Consider the following 23,301-nt stretch of genomic DNA (forward strand, 5'->3'; position numbering starts at 1 on the left):
TCACTCAAAGGAAGCTGGAGGGGTGCCTGGTTGGTTCAATGGGTTAAGCTGCTGCCTTCGGCTCAGGTCATGATCTCAGGGTCCTGGGATCGAGCCCCACATTGGGATCCTTGCTCAGTGGGGAGCCTGCTTCTCTCTCTGCCTCTGCCTGCCTCTCTGCCTGCTTGTGCTCTCTCTCCCTCTCTCTCTGTCAAATAAATAAATAAAGTCTTTAAAAAAATTCATTCAAAGGAAGCTGGAAAAGTGTGGTCCAGTTGTGTGTGCAAGAAATAGAAGTAAAGGGATTCTGATAAATACATAGCAGACTTGCCTCACAGGAATTCAAAGTTCTCCACACTCTGCCTTAAACTTACCTTTCATATTTGATCTCTCAAATTTGATAGCATTTACCTTTCAAACTTGATACCATTATGCAGGTGTAGCTATTGGTCAGCTTTGCTGAAGTAACAGCCAATCCCCAAATCTCAGTGGCATAAGGAAACAAAAGTTTATTTCCTTTTTCTTTCTTTTTTTCTTTTCTTTTTTGTTTATTATATTCTGTTAGCCACTGTATGGTACATAGGTTTTGATGTAGTGTTCAATGATTCATTAATTAAGTATAACACTCAGTGCTCAGCAGAGCACATGCCCTCCTCAAAATTTGTTTCTTTTTTTTTTTTAGTTAACTTTTTTAAAAAAAGATTTATTTATTTATTTAGCAGAGAGAGAGAGATCACAAGTCGGCACAGAGGCAAGCAGAGAGAGAGGGAGAAGCAGGCTTCCTGCTGAGCAGAGAGCCCGATGCGGGGCTTGATCCCAGGACCCTGAGATCATGACCTGAACTGAAGGCAGAGACCTAATCCACTGAGCCTCCCAGATACCTCCTCAAAGTTTATTTCTGACTTAGGTATATTCAGACTCTAGGCAGGCTGTAGCTCTGCTCCATGGGTCTTCTCATTCCATGACCCAGGCAGAAGGAACAGTTCTCATGTGGAATATGCCCCTTCTGGTAGCTGAGAAGAAGATAGTGGAAACTCTCACATGCAAACATGACAAATGTCTGTTCACATCCATTGGCCAAAATAGGAAGCATGGCCAAGTCCAAAGTCAACTAAATGAGACGTATATACTCCTGCAGGAGATACTTCAAGTCACATGGCAATGGGCTCAGAGGGAGAGAATAACTAATTTCAAACAATACATCAAACTATCAGAACTTCTCCCCATCATCTACGGTACCTGATAGACATTCCTCATTAATTTCAGCGCACGTTACTCAGCATCCTTCTCCACACATTTCTGGCAGTCATCGCTAATACTCCGGGTGAAACAAAAGGCTAAAATTGATATTCTGTACTTATGTGACCTCATAGATTTCCATAACATTACTGATTCCCTTCTCTGAATCTTTGCTTCAGCCTGAAATAACTCAGCCTTCCTAGAACTTCTCCTGCCAGACGATCCAAAGTCAATCCATCCTTCAAAGATCTACATTTCATGTCCATTCTTTCAATGAAATTCACTAAATACCTAGCACAGTACCTCACAGACATAGTTACTGAATGAACCTGTTTCACATCACCTGAGCCTTAGACACAAATGCACAGTGAACTTTGTCCCTTGAATAATAGAAGTGTTTCCTAGAACAATGGGAGCTAGTGGATAAAATGAGGGCCTACTATATAAGTCTGTTGTATTACAGGAAAAATAAGCACATTGTAAGCACCCAATACATGGAAATTGTTATCAATTTTAACTCTAGCTGAGACCATGTTTTCTTCCAAGTCTTTATTCTGAGGAGTAGACAAATCCTGACTAATGATACAGACATGTCACCTAATGTTGGTGGAGCCCAGCAACTAACTGTTAAGCACTCAGAGATTTTCAGTTGAAAGGCACCCACAGGCAGGCCCAGACAACCTATTTAGTCATAACAGCAAAACAGGACCAAAAAAGGTAGGAAAAGCAGAGGATTAAAGCAGGCATCAGGAAGAGCAAGTCAATCCTTTATCTGTCATCCCTGAACACGGAGACAGGGAGAGTGATCCCTGGAAGGCCTCAGATGCTCTGGGGGCTCTGGGAAGGGAGTGGGCAAGGGCAGGGGAAAGAAGGATGCCCAAGTCCATAACTTGACTTGGGTTGTGGGACGAGTGAATCCTTTACTTCTCCTAAATAAAGACAGGACCAACAACAGGTGTTGCTATCCCAAATCATTTAAACCAGTAAAGGCTTGGGTGAACCAGGCCCTCAAGTGGCTTGTTTAGGAGTTGTGACTGCTCCTGAACTATACCAGGCTCCATTTTCAACTTCATTCTTTCTTCACCTCCCCATCACCGCCACCACCTCAGGCAATGGATCCTCTTCCTAGACCTAGAGGCCACTCTAGGGGATCTCAGTCCAGGTGTGTGAGTACTGGCAGGCCCCTGGCACTGAAACTAAGTTGGCAAAAGAGAAAAAAAAGTCTATGCACATCACACAGTTTTTACAGGGGCTGTCCCTGAGATTGAAGCAAAGAAGAACTGTTACCCTAGCTATTAGTTCCTCGTCCCCAATATAGTAGTAGCCATCACATACTGGCAAGAGCACTGCCCTTGGAGTCTGGCAGCCCTGGTGGAGATCTACCATCTCATTGCTTTGTTGCTTTAGATCCGTTCCATAACCATCCTGGGCTGTAGTTTCCACACTTGCAAATTGTGGGTAACAATGATAGCTATCCCCCAGCCTGTTGGGAAGAGCAAATGGGAGAATGCACACCAAAGCATTCTGTCCCCCCTTTAAGGCATTAGACAGAAGGCCTTACAGCACTAAATCTTCCCCCACCATGAGCTTCGTTACACATCTGATGAATGTTTCCAACTGTTACAGATTCTATTTGTGGACAGTAGTTGGAGTTCCCTAGGCTTAGATCTGTGGAGACAAGTCATGCCCACTTAGAAAACTAGAAAAATTGTATTTAGAGAAAACATGGACTAATTTTACGAGGGATTGCTCAGACATGAGAACCCAAAGAAACTTCTTATTCTTAATCCAATCCTTATTTTAGAGGGAGAAGTTTCCCTTATTTTTTTTTCTTTTCTCTCTCTCTCCCTGTCTCTCTCTCTCTGTTCTTTTTTTTTTTTCTCTTTTGTGAAAGCAGCCCACTTTCCTCTATTGAGTTCCTGTTGCCTTTTAAAGTTCCTACGCTCCATGCCTCCCCACCTCCAACTTTCTCTAGCATGGGGTTGTGATGTTTGGGGGTGTGCACGTGATGAGTGGCCATGTTTGAGTGGACGCTGTCCTCTTTGCTTGACATAGGATGAAGATTAGTGGCTGTAAAAGAGCAATGACAAAGGCCATCTCACAGCTTTTAGCTGAGTTCTGATTGTCATTTCTCATTGGCCCTCATAGTTCTTAATTAACTCTCCCTAGCTAACCTGCAATACTTCTTCCTCTCAATCCCATCATATGGCATACCTCCATTTACCCATCCAGGAACTTAGAATTGAGGTTAAACAGGATAGAGAGAAAATGGGAGGGAAATACTAGAGCTGGGCTAACACTCAGTCAAACCAGTGGGTTTCTAGTCCTGCTCTTGGCAAGACCTGGTCTAAAGAATGTTAGGTTCTTTTTGAACTCTCTCTCCCCTCACAGTATCATATATACATTTCCCTCTCTCAGGGCCCCTTACTTCCCACCTTCCAGTCTATTCCCTAACTCCTATCCCTTTCCCAGCTCTAGATTCCCACTTCCCAATTCCCCACCCCACCAAGTTCCTGCTGAGGATTTCTCTCCACCCTTGAAGCAGCTGCCTCCAGAATTCTTGACTTCCTGGAGCAGTAGAGTCGAGAGAAAGAACCTTTCTTTCCCTATATTCTCCCTTTCCCTCCATCTCTTGAATGGGAGCAGAAGGTTTTTTTGTTGTTTTTGTTTTGTTTGTTTTCTTTCAATTCATGGGGTAGACAACTGAGAGAGGGAAAGAACTGAGACTTCAGGGACCTGAGGATTGGGCTGTTGGATCCCTCAGCCATTTTCCAGCTCTGAAGACTCACTCATTACTTTCAGATGCTTGTGTCTGTTCTCAGAGATTATAAATCATTCCTGGATACAGCTGGAGTGGTTAAGGAGACTTTCTCAGAATGAGCAGGCCCCAGACTTCCATAGGATTTTGAATTCAAGAACAAAAAGGTATGGGGTTGAGATGGGGAGATGGAGACTGAAGAATTACGAGTGCTCAAGGGTACTAGGAGGTGGTAAAAGGGGACTGAAGGGGTAAAGTCTGGGATACTGAGACTTAGCTAATGGGGCTGTGAAAACAGAACAGAAATGAGAGAAATCTTAACACTAGAAAGAGCCTAGAGAGAATACAGAGTGGGGCAGAATGGGGACTTTCTCAGAAGCCCAGACCTATATCCTGAGACTAAGAATGATACGTCTAAAGGGTCGTGTGACACTCAGGGGCTGGAAGCTTGTGCAGACACAAGTGAAGCCCTCGGGTGACCACAGGGACCATGGCTGGGGGTGCACACTGCCTGTGGGAGGCTGCAGTGTTCAGCAGAGTTTTCAGAGGGGGAGTCTGTGTGTTCTGGACCACCCAGGCAGGAGCAGACTGAGACTTCTCTCAAAGGTGGAGGTCTGGGTCCAGAGAGATTCTTCCTTTGCTCTGACCCTCTGAAAAGCCACAAAAACCAGCCAAAGGAAAAAAACAACAACAACAACAGTGAACAGAAGTCTGAAAAGCCAGTTTTCACAGAGCCAAGACCCTTGATAACCTGCTTGGCAACTCAACCCAAGCAGGATTGATGGGAGAACAATGCAGCAGGCCCCTCCCCCAGAAGGCAAGCCCAAAGAATGAGAGGACAACCATCACAGGGTCCCCATAAAACTGTAAAACCACATCATCCGGGAAAACAATATATTAAGCTCACTGTCTTGCCCTAAAACCTGTAGATTTCATAGATCCAATTTTTAATTCGTTTTCACATTTCTTATTTTTTTTTCTTAATTTTTTAATTACTTTCCAGTGTACTAGAATTCATTGTTTATGCATCACACCCAGTGCTCCATTAATACGTGCCCTCCACAATACCCACCACCAGGCTGGCCCAATTTCCCACCCACCGCCCCTTCAAAACCTTCAGATTGTTTTTCAGAGTCCATAGTCTCTCATGGTTCATCTCTCCCTCCAATTTCCCTCAACTCCCTTCTCCTCTTCATCTCCCCATGTCCTCCGTGTTATTTCTTATGCTCCACAAATAAGTGAAACCATATGATAATTGACTATCTCTGCTTTACTTATTTCACTCAGCATAATCTCTTACAGTCCTGTCCATGTTGATACAAAAGTTGGGTAATCTTCCTTTCTGATGGAAGCATAATACTCCATAGCATATGTGGATCACATCTTCCTTATTCATTCATCCATTGAAGGGTGTCTTGGTTCTTTCCACAGTTTGGCGACCATGGCCATTGCTGCTATAAACATTGGGGTACAGATGGCTCTTCTTTTCACTACATCTGTATCTTTGGGGTAAATACCCAGTAGTGCAATTGCAGGGTCACAGTGAAGCACTATTTTTAATTTCTTAAGAAATCTCCACACTGTTCTCCAAATTGGCTGCACCAACTTGCATTCCCACCAACAGTGTAATTTAAATTTTTAACATACTTATCATTACAATTAGAAGCTTATTTATTTATTTATTTGCACCAAAGGCATATCCTAGCTTTATTAAAGGACTGCGCCGCAGAGTCAATATAAAAACACAAAAAGTCCCATTACTTTAATAACAATAGAAAACCACCAAAATGGAAAACTGAGGGAGCAGTGAAGAGGGCCCTGGGCCAGGGGCACGATGAACCCTGCTCATGGCACCTGGCCTGGCCTCAGGGCCCTCTGGTATTGCTGTTGCTATGAGTTGGGGGGCAGCGATTGTACTGTGGGAACCACCATTCACCAGGGTCAAGGACCCTTACATCTGTGGTGTTCTCAGCTCTGCATGCCCGGGATCTTGTCCAGCAGGCCAGAGATTGAAGGCCTCAGTGGGTTTGTAACAGTCAACCAGCAGCTCATTGACCCTGGCAGCCCAGGTATCATCACTCTCCAACTCTGGGATCTCCTCCTCCTGGCAGCTATAGAGGTGAGACAACTAGAAGTTTAATACAACATATTCCATAATAACTTTTTAACATGAACTTATTTCATATATACACCAGTGTTCCTTTTTCTTCTCTTTTTTTATAAATATACATATAGATATAAGTTTCAAGGTAATCCTTTGTCCCTATTCAATATGACTCCTATATATAAACCAGTTTTAATTTCCCTGTATCTCTGGAAAGTTGAGTCCTTTAACAAAGATAACCAGATTCACAGGAAGAACCAAAATAACCTTCCTCACCCACATCCAGGATTTAGAACCACCCTCCCATCTTATTCTTCTGTCAGTGTTTCTGTGTATTTGTTCTTATTCTGATATTATATAAATCTTATTCTTGGGGTTCATTTTGGTTGGGTTCTTCTTTTATTTCTTGTCATCTACTTTAGTCAGTATTTTTGTTTGTTCATTTTGTTTATATACCTTATAAATCTTACTTATGGGACTCATTGTGGCAGGGTTTTCTGTCTCTCTTTTTTTTCTCTTTCTCTCCCTTTTTTTTTTCTTTCTTTTTGGTGGTGACTTTTGATTGCTCTGTATCATTCCAGGGCAAACTTTGCCTGGATAATGGGTGACATATTCAGCTATACATCCCCTCAACTGCCTTTCACCAAAATGACTAGCAGGAGGAACACACAACAGTGGGAAAATTCAGAGACTGTGCCTTCTCCCACAGAACTATTGGATATGGACATAAACAGTATGTTGGAAAAAGAATTCAGGGTAACGATTATCTAGGCAATGGCTAGGTTGGAGAAAACCATTAGTGACAACACAGAATCTGTAACGGTGAAAGTGAGAGCCCATCTGGCAGAAGGACCACCACACATTCCTGTGGTCTTTAGCCCATGCCAGTATCCAGTTCTAAGGGACAAGGGAAGATGGAAAACAGGGAGGGAGGAACAGAGGGAACAGAGATTTAGAGGAGGGTATAAGGCTCAGAAACAAAAGGTACAGAGGAAAGGAAATATAAGTGAAGATAAATAAAATAAGAACTCAATCCATCAGGGTACAGCAGACAAAGGCTCATGGGATTATTACAGAGTCATACTTAGAGGTGGAAGGAACTGTAGAGAGCAACTAGTCCTGCCTCCTCCCCCCAAAAAGGAGGAAGTCCTTTGGGGATCAGATATAAGGAAGAAGGAAAATGGTGTTCTATTTGAGGAGAAGGTTGTCTTTAGGGTCTGAAGGACCTGGGTTCACATCTCAGCTCTCATACTTACAATCTGTTTGACCTTGGACAAATAACTTGATCTCTCCATGTCTGTTCTCTTAGCAGTAAAGGGAGATGCCTGGTTTATAGGGACAATGTGAAGGTTTAAGGTGATGTGGGTAAAGGGTTAGCATATGTCTGGTACATGGTGGGCACTCAGTAAGTGGTGGTGATGATGTTGTTGTTGTTGTTGATGATGAAGATGATGATGATTAAGGAGGGTAGGTTTGGGAAAGAGAAGAAGGACAGGGCTAGGCAGAAAGACTGGAGAAGAGTATCTTGAGGAGGAGAAACAGACTGTGGGAGGTGCAGAGAAAAGCTCCCTCTTGCATAAACTGCAAGGGGTTGGAGTCAAGGACAGTGGGTGATAAGACAGATCAAGGGGATGGGGTGGGGGAGCTGACCTGCCAAACACTTCAGGGCCTGAGATCATACTGGAACCCTGGGTCTGTTCTTCTTTCCACAGCCAGCTACCTGCCCAGACTCAGAGCCCGGTTCTACCAGTTCCAATATGTGAAATGCCAGAACTGGGTATATGGGCAGAGCCCCCTTCTCCAGTCCCAAAAGCCAAGGCCCACGGATGAAGAGGTGACTATGGAGAAGACTGATGATGGCGTTGATATCCTGCTGGTTGTCGCCAAGGCTACTGAGTTGCAGTTGAGAACAGAGCAACAGAACTGCTCCTGGGGAAGGAAGTGGGAGGGCAGCACTGCAAGGGGTCCCTTCTCACTTCATCCTCCCCTCAGTGGTGACATTAACTGAAGACATCACTGGGAGTTACAGTCTTGCCATTGAGATAGTCTTAAGCTAACATAGACACAAACATGTAGGGTAGGATAGCAAGCCATCCAGGCTAATGTCACTCAAGATTCCTTAAGAACTTTTTGAGGATTCTTTCTCTCAACTGCTGTGTTCTCTCCTAGGCCTGAGAGGAAGTTCCAAAGGGTGCAGGAAGACCCTCCAGGAAAGGAATATTTAGGGGAAGGGGAGGATGAGGCTGACTTCCAGTAGAAATGAGGAGTGGGAGCAGATGGTAGGGCCACAGGCCTGCATCATCCAATACTGGAGACACTGCCCACAGGTGGCTCTGGAGCACCTGAAATGTGACTTTTCCAAACTGAAATGTTCTGTGTGGGTAAAATACACAAAGGGTTTTGAAGTCTTCATATTTGAAATTAATGTAAAAGTTCTTAGTGTTTTTTCTATATTGATTACATATTGAAATGAATATTTCAATGGATAGACTGTGTTAGATAAAATATTAAATATTATATATATATATAAATAATTCAATGGATAGACTGTGTTAGATAAAATATTAAAATGAATTTCACCTGTTACCTTTTTTAAGTGTCTATTTGAAAATTTAGAGGTATGTATGTGGCTTGCCTTCATTGTCTATTGGATCAAATAGACAAAAGAGGAAGAATTAGAGAACAGGACAGATGTTGGCAGGGAGCACATCCTCAAGGAAGTGAAGAGACAGGAACAGGTGGGGAGTATGCACACAGCCTCAGACAAGAGGACAGACATTGGGAAGGCTCAGGAGGTGAGAATGAGTAGCTTGTCTGTGACTTAGATAAATTATTTTCTTCTAGAATGCCCTAATCTAAACACATGGAATCCAAACAAGAACAGAGAGAAGATGTTTATATAGTACGTAAGTCAGAGATATGTGAGCCCCTCCCCATGTTCTGTTTTTATATTCGTTATTCTCATTACCACTACTTCTCAACAACTTGGGCTAAGAAATCACTTTACAAATGAGAACGGAGACTCAGAGAAGTTAAGTAATTCGCTCAAGGTGACACAACTAGTAAAAATTGCATTGGAGATTTAAACTCTCATCTGTCTGACTCCAGGGTAGAGTAAAATGAGAAGATCCACCTCTTCTGTCTGTGTGGATTGAGAAATCTTCCAAGAGGATCAGAGCTGAGGGTTGGAGGGCAGGATTGAGTAGTGCCCCAAGCCTGCCCTCACTCACCTCTTTACAGCCTGTACTGCTGTAACTTCCCAGCCCCAGAATGCATCTGCAGAGCAATGGGATGGGATGTTAGAATGGACGCTTCACAAGCACAAACTCCTCCTCATCCTGCCCCCCCACTGAACCAGCTGCATGACAGCAAGAGAGTAATCCCCTGATGCAGGTGAAGCTACAGCTGGAGGGGCAGGTGCCAGAGCTGAAAGGCCAAGTTCAGAAGCACACATGGATGTGGTAACCACCAGGCAGCAGCAGACAGAGCTGACAGAGCAGTACACGCTGGGAGTTGGGCCAGTGGGGGTTGGGGCCTGGCTGCTTATCCAGGATCCAAATCTGAAACCTCTGAAGAGGGGAAAAGGGAGATGTTAGTGTGCTTTTAAGGGGGTTCTGGCATCAAAAATAACTTCTCCCATTCATCATTTCCTCTTTGCCTTGTGTTTCCAGAGGTTCCTCCCAGCTGCAGACAGGGAACACCTTTCACCTTCTCATCTGCTCCCTCATACCATGGCCCCTGTTTCCAGGTCCCCTGACACTGTCTGGGTGACAGGGGAAACAGACAGAAAACTGGTGCCCTCTGAGCTCTCTTCTCCGAAACTGACCTGCTGATCACTGCCCTTCTGCCCAGGAAAGGTCTGACCCACCAGGCTTTACCCGACATCCTCTCAGTGTCCCTCCACTCAGACTTACTTCCCATCCAGAAGAAACTCTTTCTATGTCAGGGGATGAGAGGGCTCATACTCATAGAGCAGGAAGTGCCACAAATGGATTTGAATTAGACTCAGTCTGAGCATCCCAGCACAATGGGTCTGACAGCCTCAGCTGCTGTGACATTCAGTAAGAATGCACACATGGCCTCACTAGGTGCCTCTGAGAGAAAAGGACTTGTTCTGGACCTGCCTGGGTAGTCCCAGCTAGAGATAGAAGTTTTCAGTGTGGCTCTGGTCAGGCCAACCTCAGAAGGAGGCACAGGGGACTTCTGGGGACTCTCAAGCCCTCAGGCAGAATGGGTGGGGCCTAGAGTTAGGAGCTGCAGCCTGGTGGGGGTGGGGAGAGAGCAGGCCTGAACCCTCCACTGTCTGGCCTCCCTCCCACCATGGCCCCACCTCCTTATGGCCCTCTCTGGTCAGAGCAGGGCCTCTGAGCTCTTCCGATGCAGCCCTGAGTGCAGGCCTCAGAACCCAGTCTCCACCCAGCCTCAGACCTGAGACCCTGATGCCCTCCCCCTGTGCCTGGCAGGACAGACACCCACTGCTCAGGTTCCCCATCCCCCACACCCCAGCACTAACAGCCTTCCTCTCCTGGCCTCCCCCACCCCCAACCCCATAGTGCAACCTGGAACCTGCTGGAAATGTGCACCAATCAAAGATATCTGCCACTATGGGTCTTCAGGCTCCTCTGGGACAACACACACACAGACTCACACTCATACATATACACATACACATAACCTCAAATTACACACATAAACACACCCACACATCACAAACATTCTCACGTGTATGCAACACAAAAACACATACTTACAGACTCATTAACCGACAGGCATGCACACCCAGACTTACACACTCACACACTCATCAAACATATGTACACTTATACCCACCACTCTAGTCCTTTCTTCTAAGGATCCAGAACATCATCCTCTAGATCCTAGAAATCTAGAACATTCAGGGGAAAGCAGGGAAACCCACAGGAAAGCTATTTCCAGTTTCCTACCCGCAGGAGTTCCTCTGCTATATACCCCTTCCTGCCACCAGGGTCTCTAGGATTTTGACCCACACTGTGGGAGTGCAACATTAGAGATGACTCAGTCCTTCACACAACAAACACTACAGAGCACCTACCTGTGACCCACACCCCACCCCGCCCGCACCCCCAGGCCTGCAGCTGAGGCAGACACATAGAAGACTAAGACCTTCCACCCAGTGAGTGGGGGAAAGAGCAAGAACTCCTGTCTTTGTCTCCTCATATGCTGTGTTACCTTGGGCCCTTGACATAACATCTCTGAGCCTCAGTTTTATCACCTGTAAGTAGGATTAACAAAATTTACCTAATGTGTGAGATTAAGACAGGTGTAGCTTCCATCAGCAATGTGGCCAAAGATGTAAAGTCACCCCACTGTAAAGTCCATTCCCCACCTCTGTGGTGAACATCTCCTTAACACCCTTCCAATTCCTGCTGTCCCTGAAACAGAAGTTGTCCCAGCTCCTTGAGGCTCAGACCACCAGGTGCCCACACCTGGGGAAACTTGATCTCTGGCTAGGCCAGCTCCATCTGATTCCCATGCCACTGTCCTGCCCATACCACTACTGGTCTCCTAGTGCCTCTTGCCCCTTTACAGGTAACCTTTTCCCTAATGACCTTTAATGTAGCTGGCCATGGAGAAAAAGTTTGGGATGGAGCACTCAGCCCTTGCATCAGAAGGATATGAAGGGTTAATCAGCCCCAAGGAGGTGTCCTGCAGAAAGTCATCCCTAATGGCCCTGAATTATACCAATTCTGAGACATTCTTTATGGATAGACAGTGTGGGACACAGTTATAGGACAAGACCTGCTGTGCTAAGCAGTCGAGGAAGAGATTGTGTTGCCCATGAATACTAAAAGCCCCTTTGGAAAAGAACGCCACTAGATTCTGTTCTCAGACTGGGAAGCAGCCCAGTGGCTCCCACCCAGATGGGCAATCCCTGCAGGTGACTTGGACCAAGTGGAGCTGGGATCTCACCCCTACCCCTGCTGCTCAACTGGCCTCCTCAACTCCCAGGAGAGTCAGGCCTCAGTGTGAGCAGGAAGGGGCTCTGGAAGTGTTACTATAAACTTTCTGGGACCCTCCAAGGACCCACAAACACCTTTGGCTTCCCTGACACAGCCTTTACTCCATACATCTTTCCAGACTCTGAAAGCTTCTGAACTGCTCTCATCCTCCAGTAATCCTTCCAGACAACTGGTCGTCCTGACCATCTCTGAGTTTCCATCTGACATTTCCCATCCTGGTGCCTCCACCTCCCCTCACTGTCCACCACCTTCCCTCTGACTCCTCCCCTGCCCACCTCCCACTCTGTCCCCTCCCACCTGGACAAACTTCTCCCCCAACTCAGCCTGCCTCCCTCCCCTCCTGACTCACCTCCCCAGACAACCCCAGCTCCCAGTGGGCTCCACCTTCCCATTACCTCCATCTCTCCAGCCCATGGCATCCCACCATTTTGCCTCATTTCAAGTCATTTCTACATCTGCTTTCACATGTCTCCCATCCTTCAGAATCAAGGGAGTAGAGCAGAGTTCAGAGCCCAATAAAGGGAAGGACATGTCTACCCTTCTCTCTCTTCCTGACCTCTGCCTGCTATCCCCCAACTCTTTCTGTGAACAGACATGGTCAAATGTTATCAAAAGTTGAAGAGATATCGCCCCATCAGCAGAGTGAGGGACTGGGGTGCGCAGAGGAATGGGATGGGCTGTGGTACTTCTGTCAACCTGTGCCCCAACCACCATGGTGAGCCCCACCCCCTTCTGAGTGATCTCAGGGGTGGCCAGTGCCCCCCCCCCCCAACAACTTGGCTTTGCCCAGGTCAGAAGGGACCCTTGGCAGCCCTGGGACCTCAGGAGGGCCTGATGACCTGGTCACCCCAAAGCCACTCCTTCTCAGTAGACGACAGAGCTAAACAGTGACTCATCCCCATCAGGTCATCCCACCATCTCGGCCTCCACATCAGCTGAAGTGCATAAGAGAAAGGACTCTGCATAGCCTCTAGGTCTTTTCTCCCAGCTAAGCAGTGACAGCTGAGAGCCCAGCAGAGGGCGCATGTTTAGCAATGACCCTGTATGTGCAGGAGGGGACTTAGGCCTCCATGTGGAAGCCAAAGATTCCCCCCAAGAGTCATACTTCATTTTCTGTGTACCTCCACCCACCACATCTTGCTGAACCCCAAAACTGATGGTGATCAGTTCTCCCTCCATGGGTCCCTTTCATGCTGTCCCTCCCTGTATCAGGCCCAGGATCTCTGCATCAGAAAAAAAGCAGTATTGTCTGCTCCTGGGAGTTCTTCCTCTCCTCCTGCTTTAATCATTCTTGCTGCTATAAGTAATCCTACTGTCCGGGAAAATTGTAGGGCTCTCTCCCAATCTTCCCCTTCTCCCCCATTACTTCAGCTTCTCCGTGCTTTGTCCCAAATACCTAGGTGCCAGATCCTAGGTTTCAGAGGAGACTTCTGGGCTTGGAGCTCAAAGGAAGGGTTGCTGAGCATCTGGGTGGGTTGCAAGGAGAATGTATCAGTTCCTGGGGTGAGAATGGCCAGAGAATACTTTGGAGTTCTCTGCACACAGCAGCGGTATAGTTAGTGTGAAATGGTTCACTGAGCAGCTGGGTTTAGGAAGGTGAGAACAGGTACAGGGGACAGGTATAAGAGTACCCGGTACCAGTCTCATTCCCCATAGTCACTCCCAAACATTTCCAAATGGGCTCCCTGCTCTGCAAGAGACAGAAGCTAATACTACTAACTTGTGGCAGGAGGAGGGGACAGGAAAGTAGTCCAAGGAAGACTCTGGTGATGAAAGAGCTAGCTGAGGCTGCTGGGATACCACAGGGACTTGACTGCTCCTCAGAGCACAGGGACACCTCAGCCTTGCAGCAGGGATCCAGAAATGACTGGTCTCTAAACTCATTCAGGGAATACCTTCCCCTTCCTTAAAGCCCCCAAACCCTGACCAACTCCCCCAAGGAACAGAGAGCACAGAACCCACTGAGACTGGGGTGGGAGGGGAGAGAGTCTGTGTAACAGCAATTAGCCTCTCTCTTTCTGAACTTCTGTCCTCCTCTCTTCCCCAGAACCTCATATCCGGGCATTAGTTCAGAGACCTCTGTCTTGATCTGTCTCCAAGTCTCTAGCAAGATCAAATCTCTTAAACCTTGTTTTGCTTGAAGACTCCTAGACAGGAGAAGAGCGGACAGGGTCCATCCCGTGTAAGGAAAGGGTCCTGACTTGCCTCTTCCCAAGGCAGGGGGGATATTGGAAGTTGGACCAAAGAAGGAACAAAACCAAAGCTTGGGTTGACAAACACAGACCCTGGTGGGAAGGCTTTTAATCTCTTTCTGTTACTGATTTTATTATTATTGTTCTTCGGATTAGAAATTCAATTAACTCATAATCATAGTAGGGTAAATGTGTGACAGTGACCATAAAGGCCATTCCTAGCTTCCTTATCTAAAGAAAATTCCCTGTTATTCTTTATCACAAACCCTATTTATTCCCTTGTGGATTCATCACACTCTGGAATTATGGAACATTTGTTTTTTTGGTTCTTGTCTATTTCCCTTCATGAAAAGCTCTAAATTTGAATAAGAGAAAGAATGAACAATGAATAAATATATTATATGGGAATAAATTTACTGGTGGGGTCAACATTACCTAATAAGATGATCCATACCTGAAAACGTCATATGCAAACCTACAATCACAGTAATTATCCTTTATCAGTATTCACAATATCTCTACTTCTGCATCTCTCTTCATGGGCTCTTTCCCACTATTTAATACAACACATGAAGGTTATTTAGCACTCCTTTAACTCTATATTAAGGACAGTGGAGAGAATATAAAAAAAAACACGGAACAGTCTCCCCACACGAGAAGCCTACAGGTGAGTGAGGGAGGAAGAGAAGACACAGGGTAAACACAGTTGAACACAGTGCAGAGACAGCACTATGGTGAGAGTGACATAAAGGAGAAGAGATCAAAGGAAATACATTTCTTCAGAGACAGATAACCCAGGAAGGCATACTCAGAGGTCACATTTATAGTGCTCCTTGATGATTGTATAGGAAGGATTTCAGTAGTCAGAGATTGCAAGGACAGAATTCCAAGGAAAGACACTGCTACTGGGAAGGATTTCTTGACTTTGGGCATCATTTGACATTAAACTTCTGTTCATCATGACAGAGTAAAATGTGAGGATGAGGGAAATTTAAGAGAAAACTGCAGAATCTGGAGGCTTTGAATATATAAGGCAGGCGCCAGGATCTGGGTCCCAGCTCAGGGTCCATTTCTCCTCACTTCTCCTGCACCTGATAATTGGAAGGGACAATGGTTCCAATGGAGAGGGAACCCATTATGTCTTCATCTGTATGTCCCTCATCTCCTCTCCCTCCACTGGGTTATTTAATAATAATGAAAGGATTTCTTAATCTCATTATCCAGAGGAGAACAAAGGGCCAAAAAACATATACTACACAAATTAAGTTAGGTAATTTGCATACTTGGAGAAAAGGAGAAACCCTTCCTCATTCCATCTCCATAGTCAATTTTCCTAGACCTTCTGACACTCTATGTCAATAAATATCTGTATTTCCTCCTTCACTGGACAGAGATGCTGTTAAATGTCACATGTAAACTAAATTTTGTCAAAAAATGCCTCACAAAACAGTCTCCCAAGCACTGGCACTGGCAGGTGGAGGAGGGGCTTCCTGGGCTGCGTCTGCCTTCAAACCACCTGCAGGTCCTGCCTCCTGCTTCCAGGAGTTGCTTCGGGTTTTCTACAGAAGTAAACAGAGACATTCGACTCCTCTTATCATTGTTGTTTCTGTCAGAACTCACTGCATTTTTATGAAATTAGTTCCATAAATGACCAACTTCTCAGAATCTCCACTCTAGATTCCTTAATTAGTACAAATTTAAATTCTCCTCTTCCTGGGGTGGCTCCAAGGGAAGAGAAGAGGTAAATACAATGGCTTCTCTGAGAACCTTCCCTGAGGGTCTTCTAGGGGAGAGGAGGTGTTGATGTGGGGATGTGGCTGGAACTGCAGCTGTGTATGAGGTTAGAGGGTAAAACACAGGAGGGGTGTCCTTGAAGCTGATGTTGCTCTTTCCCTGTGAACTTCTTCTGACTGTCGCAGATGGATAGGACTCCATAGCACCCAGCATCTTAGCCATGAACTTCTCAGAAGGAAACTCATTAGTATTTCCTTGAGAGGTGATGAAAAATAAATATCAGCATTTGGGAGAAACACACCAACCATGGCCGGGGTGCAAGGCTCCTGGTTCCTTAGTGCTGGTTGAAACCTTCAGGGTTTCTGTACCTGCCCACTCACACACACACACACTTACATCAAACCCAATAAGTCTAAAAATATGCCCATGTTTGTAGACATATTGAGAGAAACATACCCCACTCCTTGATGTATATTTCTACTCAAATCTCAAACACAAATGTCCATATATTGGTGCACACACATGACTTTCAATGAGGAGATTTATGATGATATGTACCCAGCCTTGTCCCCTTTCTAGGCTCCTGACTACAGAGTGGGGCCCAGGAGAGATTGTCTGACTATGAGCTGTACATGTCACTAAATGTGTCTCTGACTACATGCCCCAAAACACATAGACATTGTTTTCTCATCATTCACTATTGGTAATTATCCACTGTCTTTCAATTACCTCTATGCCATCAAGTTTCAGTAATCAGCAGTCCCTCACTGAGCTGATACTCCATGCAGAGTGGAGCTCAGGGGTTACAGGTACAAGAATTTGCTCAAATGTGGAACAAATCCAAGCTTCACTACTCACTTTGCACAAATAACTGAATCTCTCTTTGCCTTAGTTTCAACATTTCTAAAATGAGCACAACGACACTCACCTCATTCAACTTTGTATTAAATAGGTGATTATGTAAAGTGCTTGGAGTACTCAAAAATGGTAGCTAATAGTCATCATCACTGTGGAATTGTGGACATAGAAGTAAGTAATGGATGAGAGAGATGGTCCTTTCCCTTAGGAGGTTTTAAAATCTATGACCCAAAGTGAATACATGGAGAGAGAGGAAGGACCTGTAACCCTAAAACTCTATTTGAGTCCTAATGTCTAATATATTCTCCTAAATCCAAGGAGAGTTACGAGAACTAATAAGTTCTAATAAGATTGTGTTTCTTCTTCTGTCATTCATCATCCCCATGACTCACCACCTATATACACCTACATCCACCCAGCCCCTCATTTAGGAAGTTAACTGGAGAATTCATGGGATAACAAAGATTTTGAGAATTCATCTTCTACATTTCCCTGTTTCTGGGTAGGGGCCCATCTGAGGCATTCCACACCCAAGTGAGACAGCCATGCACACGGCCACAGAGCCTAGCCCTCCCATCTCACAGGTCACCCTCTGATCTCAGAAAATTCTTCCTTAGGTTCAATCTCCATCTATTTTCCTTTAATGTTGGCTTCTATTTCTCACCCATTCTTATAAGGGATGAGGTACAAGAACCCTTGAAAGGCTAAGAAAATTCTCCAATGAGAGCATCTCGGTGGCTCAATCAGTTGGGCGTCTGTCTACCTTTGGCTCAGTCATGGTCACAGGTCCTGGGATCAAGACCTGCCTCGGGCTCCATGCTTTGCAGGGGCTCTGCTTCTCCCTTTCTCTCTGACCCTCCTCCCCACTTGTTCATTCTCATTCTTGCTCTCTCTGAAAAAAATTAAAAAAAAAAAAGAAAGAAAAGAAAATTCTCCAATGACTACATGGTAACATTGTTCCACTGCCCATCAGCCCAGGTGTCTGGAATTATAGGTCTCATATATTTTGTTATTAACTGTTTTGAAAATCATCAATGATCCCTTAAAAAGCATAATTTGGTCCCTATTAGGGTATAACCTCTTATATAGACATCTTGTCTCTTCTGAAAGCATTTGAAAGATGAAAGTTGCCTAATTTCCAGGACAGATAATTAAGAATTCCTATCTCATTGCCCAACCTCCACAGCCTCCTCTGTTAGTATCATCAGGTTATCACTCATTTGATTAAGGGACAGTACAACTCTGAGTTAGGGAATGACCAATATGATTTCCCTGGCTCATCAAGAAGGATGCCCGTTGGACCCAACTGGAGCCAGCCTCATCTTCAGGGATTCCCTGGAATCAGGCTGAACTGCTTGGGCCTTCTATCAGTTTCACTCCTTCTAGCCCCTCATCACATACCATGGGAAGAGATGGAGCTGGACCAGGGGAGGTCATGTCATGCTTTCTCCTGACCCAGGACTGTATTTTCCCTGTTGCTCTTTGGATGAACAACACCGTTCTTACTGTTGGATTTAGAGGAAATAAGAACCTACTCCTTGTCCTTAGAAAGACTCCACTGGGAAGGAACAGACAACACAGTTACCATAACTCAGGCATAGCCACACAATGGCAAAACCACAGGTGCCTGGGCACAGTTCTAGACGTGGGGTACAGACAGCTCTGGATGGAGAGACATTCTGCTTGCCAAGGAAGTCTCCCAGAAGATAGTTTAAAGGGGTAGCACATGCTGGCCTAAAGGAAGGAGAATTTTCTGTACCAATGAAATGCGTTAGTCTCAATTCACTTGAACTTGAATTTATTAAATGCTCATTAGGTGCCTGGCCCTGCTGGATGCTCTGGGAGTGAACAGGATACACTACTTACCCAAGATCTATATTCAGAAGCAATAAAAAAAAGAGAAGAAAAGAAAAGAAAAAAAAAGGAAGACACAGATAGCTGTGTTATGCTATTTTTTTTAATTTCAGATTTTTTGACGTACAGTTGACATATAAAATTGTTACATATTTCCAGTATACACAGTGTTAATTTGATATACATATAACTACGAAATGATACATTATGATTTGCCTAGTGGGAAATTGTTAACAATGAGCATGGAAGGAACTGAGTGGCTTACTCAAGGTCACATTGCTAATTGTGGTGGAAACAAGATAAGAACCCAGGACATGTGGCTCTCAGCTATGCACTTTCTGAGCAGGTGGACCAAAGCAGCAGACAACAACAGAGAAACTTTAAAGTCCAAGAATGAAGATGTTGCTAAAAGAAATATCAACCCAGGGATTTTCAGCATGGACAGTGGGCTCAACCAAAGTGCTTTGTACTCGGGAGAAAGCTCTGGCTTCAGTAACCTGTGCATTCTCTGATGTCCTGTCACAAAGACAAGGCTCAACTTACATAGCCCACTCAGTGCACTCTGAACATGGCTTCTTTTTCCTGTGCTTCTCTTCCTGGTGCTCTCTCTGCCTGCAATCTCCCTGCTGCCCAGATGTGGCACATCCCATCCTGAACTGAGCCAGCTCAAAACGATTCCTCTACAAAGTCTCCTCTGATTTCACCATCAACCCTCACCTCTGTGCCAGCCACAAATGATCATCCTCCACTCTGAATTGCCAAGACATTTTATTTTTATATTAATTATGACAACACGTTCTACTTTGTGTTACAGCAATGCTTTCCCTCTTGTATTAGAATATAAGCTCCTTAAATGCAGAAGCCATATTTTATCTATTTTTTGGTCTTTTTCTAGCTTCTTTTTCTTTTATTTAATATAAGCATAATGAACATGCATTGTTGATGTATTACTCAGGGCTGCACAATACACTGATTCAACAATTTCACACATTTCTCAGGGCTCATAAAGATTAATGTACTCTTAATTCCCTTTATTTAAATTACCCATTCCCCTACCCAATCTCCCCTTTGGCAACCAAGAGTTTGTTCCCATTATTTAGGGGTCTAGGGTGTTGTGTTTTTTGTTTGTTTATTTATTTATTTTGGTAAATTATTATTTGGTAATAATTTGGTAAATTATTGTATTTGTCTCTCTTTTTTCTTTTTTTCATTTTGATGTTTTTTGTTTCTTTAATTCTCCATAAGACTGAAAACATGGTATTCATTTTTCTCAGACTGACATATTTAAATTAGAATTATACCCACCCAGTTCATCCATGCTGTTACAAATGGCAAGATTCCATTCTTCTTTATGGCTGAGTAATAGTCCATTGGATGTACATATAGACCACATCTTCTTTATCCATTCTTCTATTGCTGCACACCTCTGTTCCTTCCATCTCCTGCCTAATGTAAATAATGCTGCAATAAACATAGAGGTGCATATATCTTTTCAAATTCATGAAACAAAAACACTTGTACAGAACAATAACAAAAACACTTTTGTACAGAACAATAACAAAAAAAGGCAACCTACTGAATAGGAGATATTTGCAAATAATATGTCAATAAGGGGTTAATACTCAAAATACATAAAAAATTTCTACAATCCAATACCAAAAAAAAAAAAATCCAATTAAAATGTGGGCAGAGGACCTGAATAGATATTTTTCTAAAGAAGACATACAGATGGCCAACAGATACATGAAAAGATACTTAGTGTTACTCATTATCAGGGAAATACAAATGATTACTATATGTTGGATAACTGAACATAAAAAATTAAATATATTAAACTCTTTTAAATATGCAATCAGATGTCACTTCATAGTTGTCATGAAGGCTAAAATCAAAAAGACAAGAAAAACAAGTGTTGCCAAAGATATGGAGAAAAAGGAATCTTCATGCATTGTTGGTGGATGTCAATTGGTGCAGGCCTTATGGAAAACAGTGTGGAAGATCCTCAAAAAGTTTAAAACAGCACTACCATATGATCCAGTAATTCTGCTACTGGATATTTTCTTAAGTAATCTCTACATTCACTGTGGGTCTCAAACTCCGCAGCCTGAGAGCTAGAGTCATGGTCTACTGACTCCACCAAAAAGGCATCTCCTACATTACTGAATATTTAACTAAAGAAAAGAAAAACATTTTATCAAGGTCTTCTAATATGAATTCTGTAAGAGTCAGTAAGCAGCTATGAACACAATTGAAGAGTAGAAAGTAAAAAAAAAAAAATGGGGGGGAGAGTAAAGACACATCCTTCACTGTACCATAAATATGAAGCTCTATTAGTGTTCCCACACCAATATCTCATAGGATCCCATATTTCCATGTGTTCAGGAGTATTCTCCATTATTGTGTAGGGGACCAGACTTCACTCAAGTGTGATGATGTCAAGCCAAATACGTACTGGTACTGCTGAGTTCAAGGTCTAGAGTTTGGGTCCATAAGCAGGGTTAATCTACCAGGCTTTGCCGGATCCCAGAGCAGAAGTAGAATACAAACCCAATCAAAATCCAGACTCCAAATCTCAGCCAGGTGCCAACTGACATCTGCATCATAAGACAAACATTCACAAAGATGCTCAGGAGTGGGAGGAGAGGCAGAGCAGGGACCTTAAAGGGAAGGGGAGAGGAGCTCTGTGGCTGTCTCCAGATGACCCCAGTGATCCCAGTGATGAGCACCAGGAGGAGCACAACCACTGTGATCGGCCCTGCATCTCCAGAAAGCAGACCTGGCCAGTGGGCCATCACCAGGCAGAGGACAATCATCAGCAGAACCAGCAGTGAGGAGCAAACATAGACAACCCGGCCAGAGAGTGGAGTGGGGGTAGGGCTGCCTGGAAAAAATAGTCCTTGTAGAGTCAGCTTCCCTGTTGCAGGTGCAGTCTCCTCCTGCACCTGTGCTTCATTTCCCCCATCCTCCTCCTGCAACTCTTGTTCGTTTTCCTCCTTCCTCCTCTCAATCTGGTACCTGACGATAAGTACACAAAAAGCTATCAGGGAATAAGATATGAGGGTCCCAACTGACCTCAGGTCCAGAAGATCAGTGATTCCAAAGAAGAATACCGTGATTGGTGTGATAATGCCAATGACCAGAACGGATACGATATGGCCACTTGTGCCAAGAGCAAACCTGGAAAGGACTGGGAAGAGGATACCATCCTTTGCCATCATGTATATCACCTGACGTATGGAGAATATAAAGCCCCAATGGAGGCCAGCAAAAATACAACCAAAAATTGCAAAAACTGCAACATAGTATGCAGGGACCCAGCCAATATGGAGAAATGCCTCAGGCAAGATGCTCCCAGGTCGAAGCTTGTAGTAAGGAACCATGAGCATAAGTGCTGCAGAGACACCAAAATACAACAAAAAGCAGATGAGCAATGAAATCACAATGCCCATGGGAATGGAACGCTTGGGATTTTGTGATTCTTTGACTCTGGTAACAATAATGCTGCAACCTATAAATGCATAGAAACAGGTAGCTGATCCATGGAGAATCCCCTGGAAGCCAAAAGGCATGAATCCTCCAGAGCCCAGAGGGCCCAAGCGAGAGGTGCCATTGATTCCAGCCTTTACGTAGTCTTCTTCTGTGAGCTTCCAGTTGTGTAGGTCCCCCTTAATGAAGCCAGAGATGATAAAAAAGCTGAGAACCAAAAGCTTCACCAATGTAAACACTTCAAAGACTCTGAGGTACACAAGCCAACTTATATATTGCAGTTCCATGAACAAATACAGAAAGATGACAAAAAAGTAGCGTAGATTGTCTGCAATGATTTGGGGAACATATTGTGAGATGGTCTCTTGCTGGGTCTCAGAGATCCCGTTCCCAAAGAAGATGTCAAAAGTTAAGATCCAGGCCTGGACCACAATGAATGCATCAACAGCAAAGGAGAGGATGAGATTCCAGCCGGTGATGAAAGCCCAGAATTTACCTACTGTGACATAGCTGTAGGGATATGCTGAGCCAGAATGGGGAACCCGGGCACTAAACTCTGCATAGCACAGCCCAGCCAACAGTGATGTCAGACCTGCCACCAAAAAGCAGATCACAATGGATGGTCCTGCTTGATTCCTGGCCACCTCATTAGCCAGGAAGTACACACCAACACCCACTGTGCGACCCACACCCAGGGTCACTAACTCCAGAGTGCTAATTTTTATGCCAGATTCAAACTCATACTCTTCTTTTTCTAGTGGACATTGGTGTATCAGCCTTTGACCAAACCTGCAAAGTGCCTCACGCAGCATTCTAGTTGAAATTGAAGAAGATTCTAAGGATCAAAGAGCTGTAGCAAGTTCAGGGAGCCAAGAGTGCTGGATCTGGTTAAGTGAGGCTGAGTTAAGCCAAGTTGGGTGGGGACTGCCAGGGTCCTTTGCTCAGGCTTCAGAGCTGCTGCTTCATATTTCTTATGTTTATTTTTTCAGTGTTCCAAGATTCTTCTGCTACGTGCTATCCTTCCAGAATGCCTATGGAAACAATAAATATTTACTGAAGAGTGGTGTTCAACCAATCAACTGAGAATCAAAGGCTGCA

At 44.5% G+C, this 23,301-nt stretch overlaps 1 protein-coding gene across 1 annotated transcript; it reads right to left on the minus strand.

Annotated features, from left to right (window-relative positions):
- Window positions 1-21,215: 21,215 nt before the first annotated feature.
- Window positions 21,216-23,015, minus strand: LOC123946627 (cationic amino acid transporter 3-like). Its single transcript, XM_046012219.1, has one exon. It carries the CDS (start codon window positions 23,013-23,015, stop codon window positions 21,216-21,218), a length of 1,800 nt encoding a protein of 599 aa, XP_045868175.1.
- Window positions 23,016-23,301: the final 286 nt, after the last annotated feature.

The sequence above is a fragment of the Meles meles genome, chromosome 7 (assembly GCF_922984935.1).
Source record: "Meles meles chromosome 7, mMelMel3.1 paternal haplotype, whole genome shotgun sequence".
NCBI lineage: Eukaryota > Metazoa > Chordata > Mammalia > Carnivora > Mustelidae > Meles > Meles meles.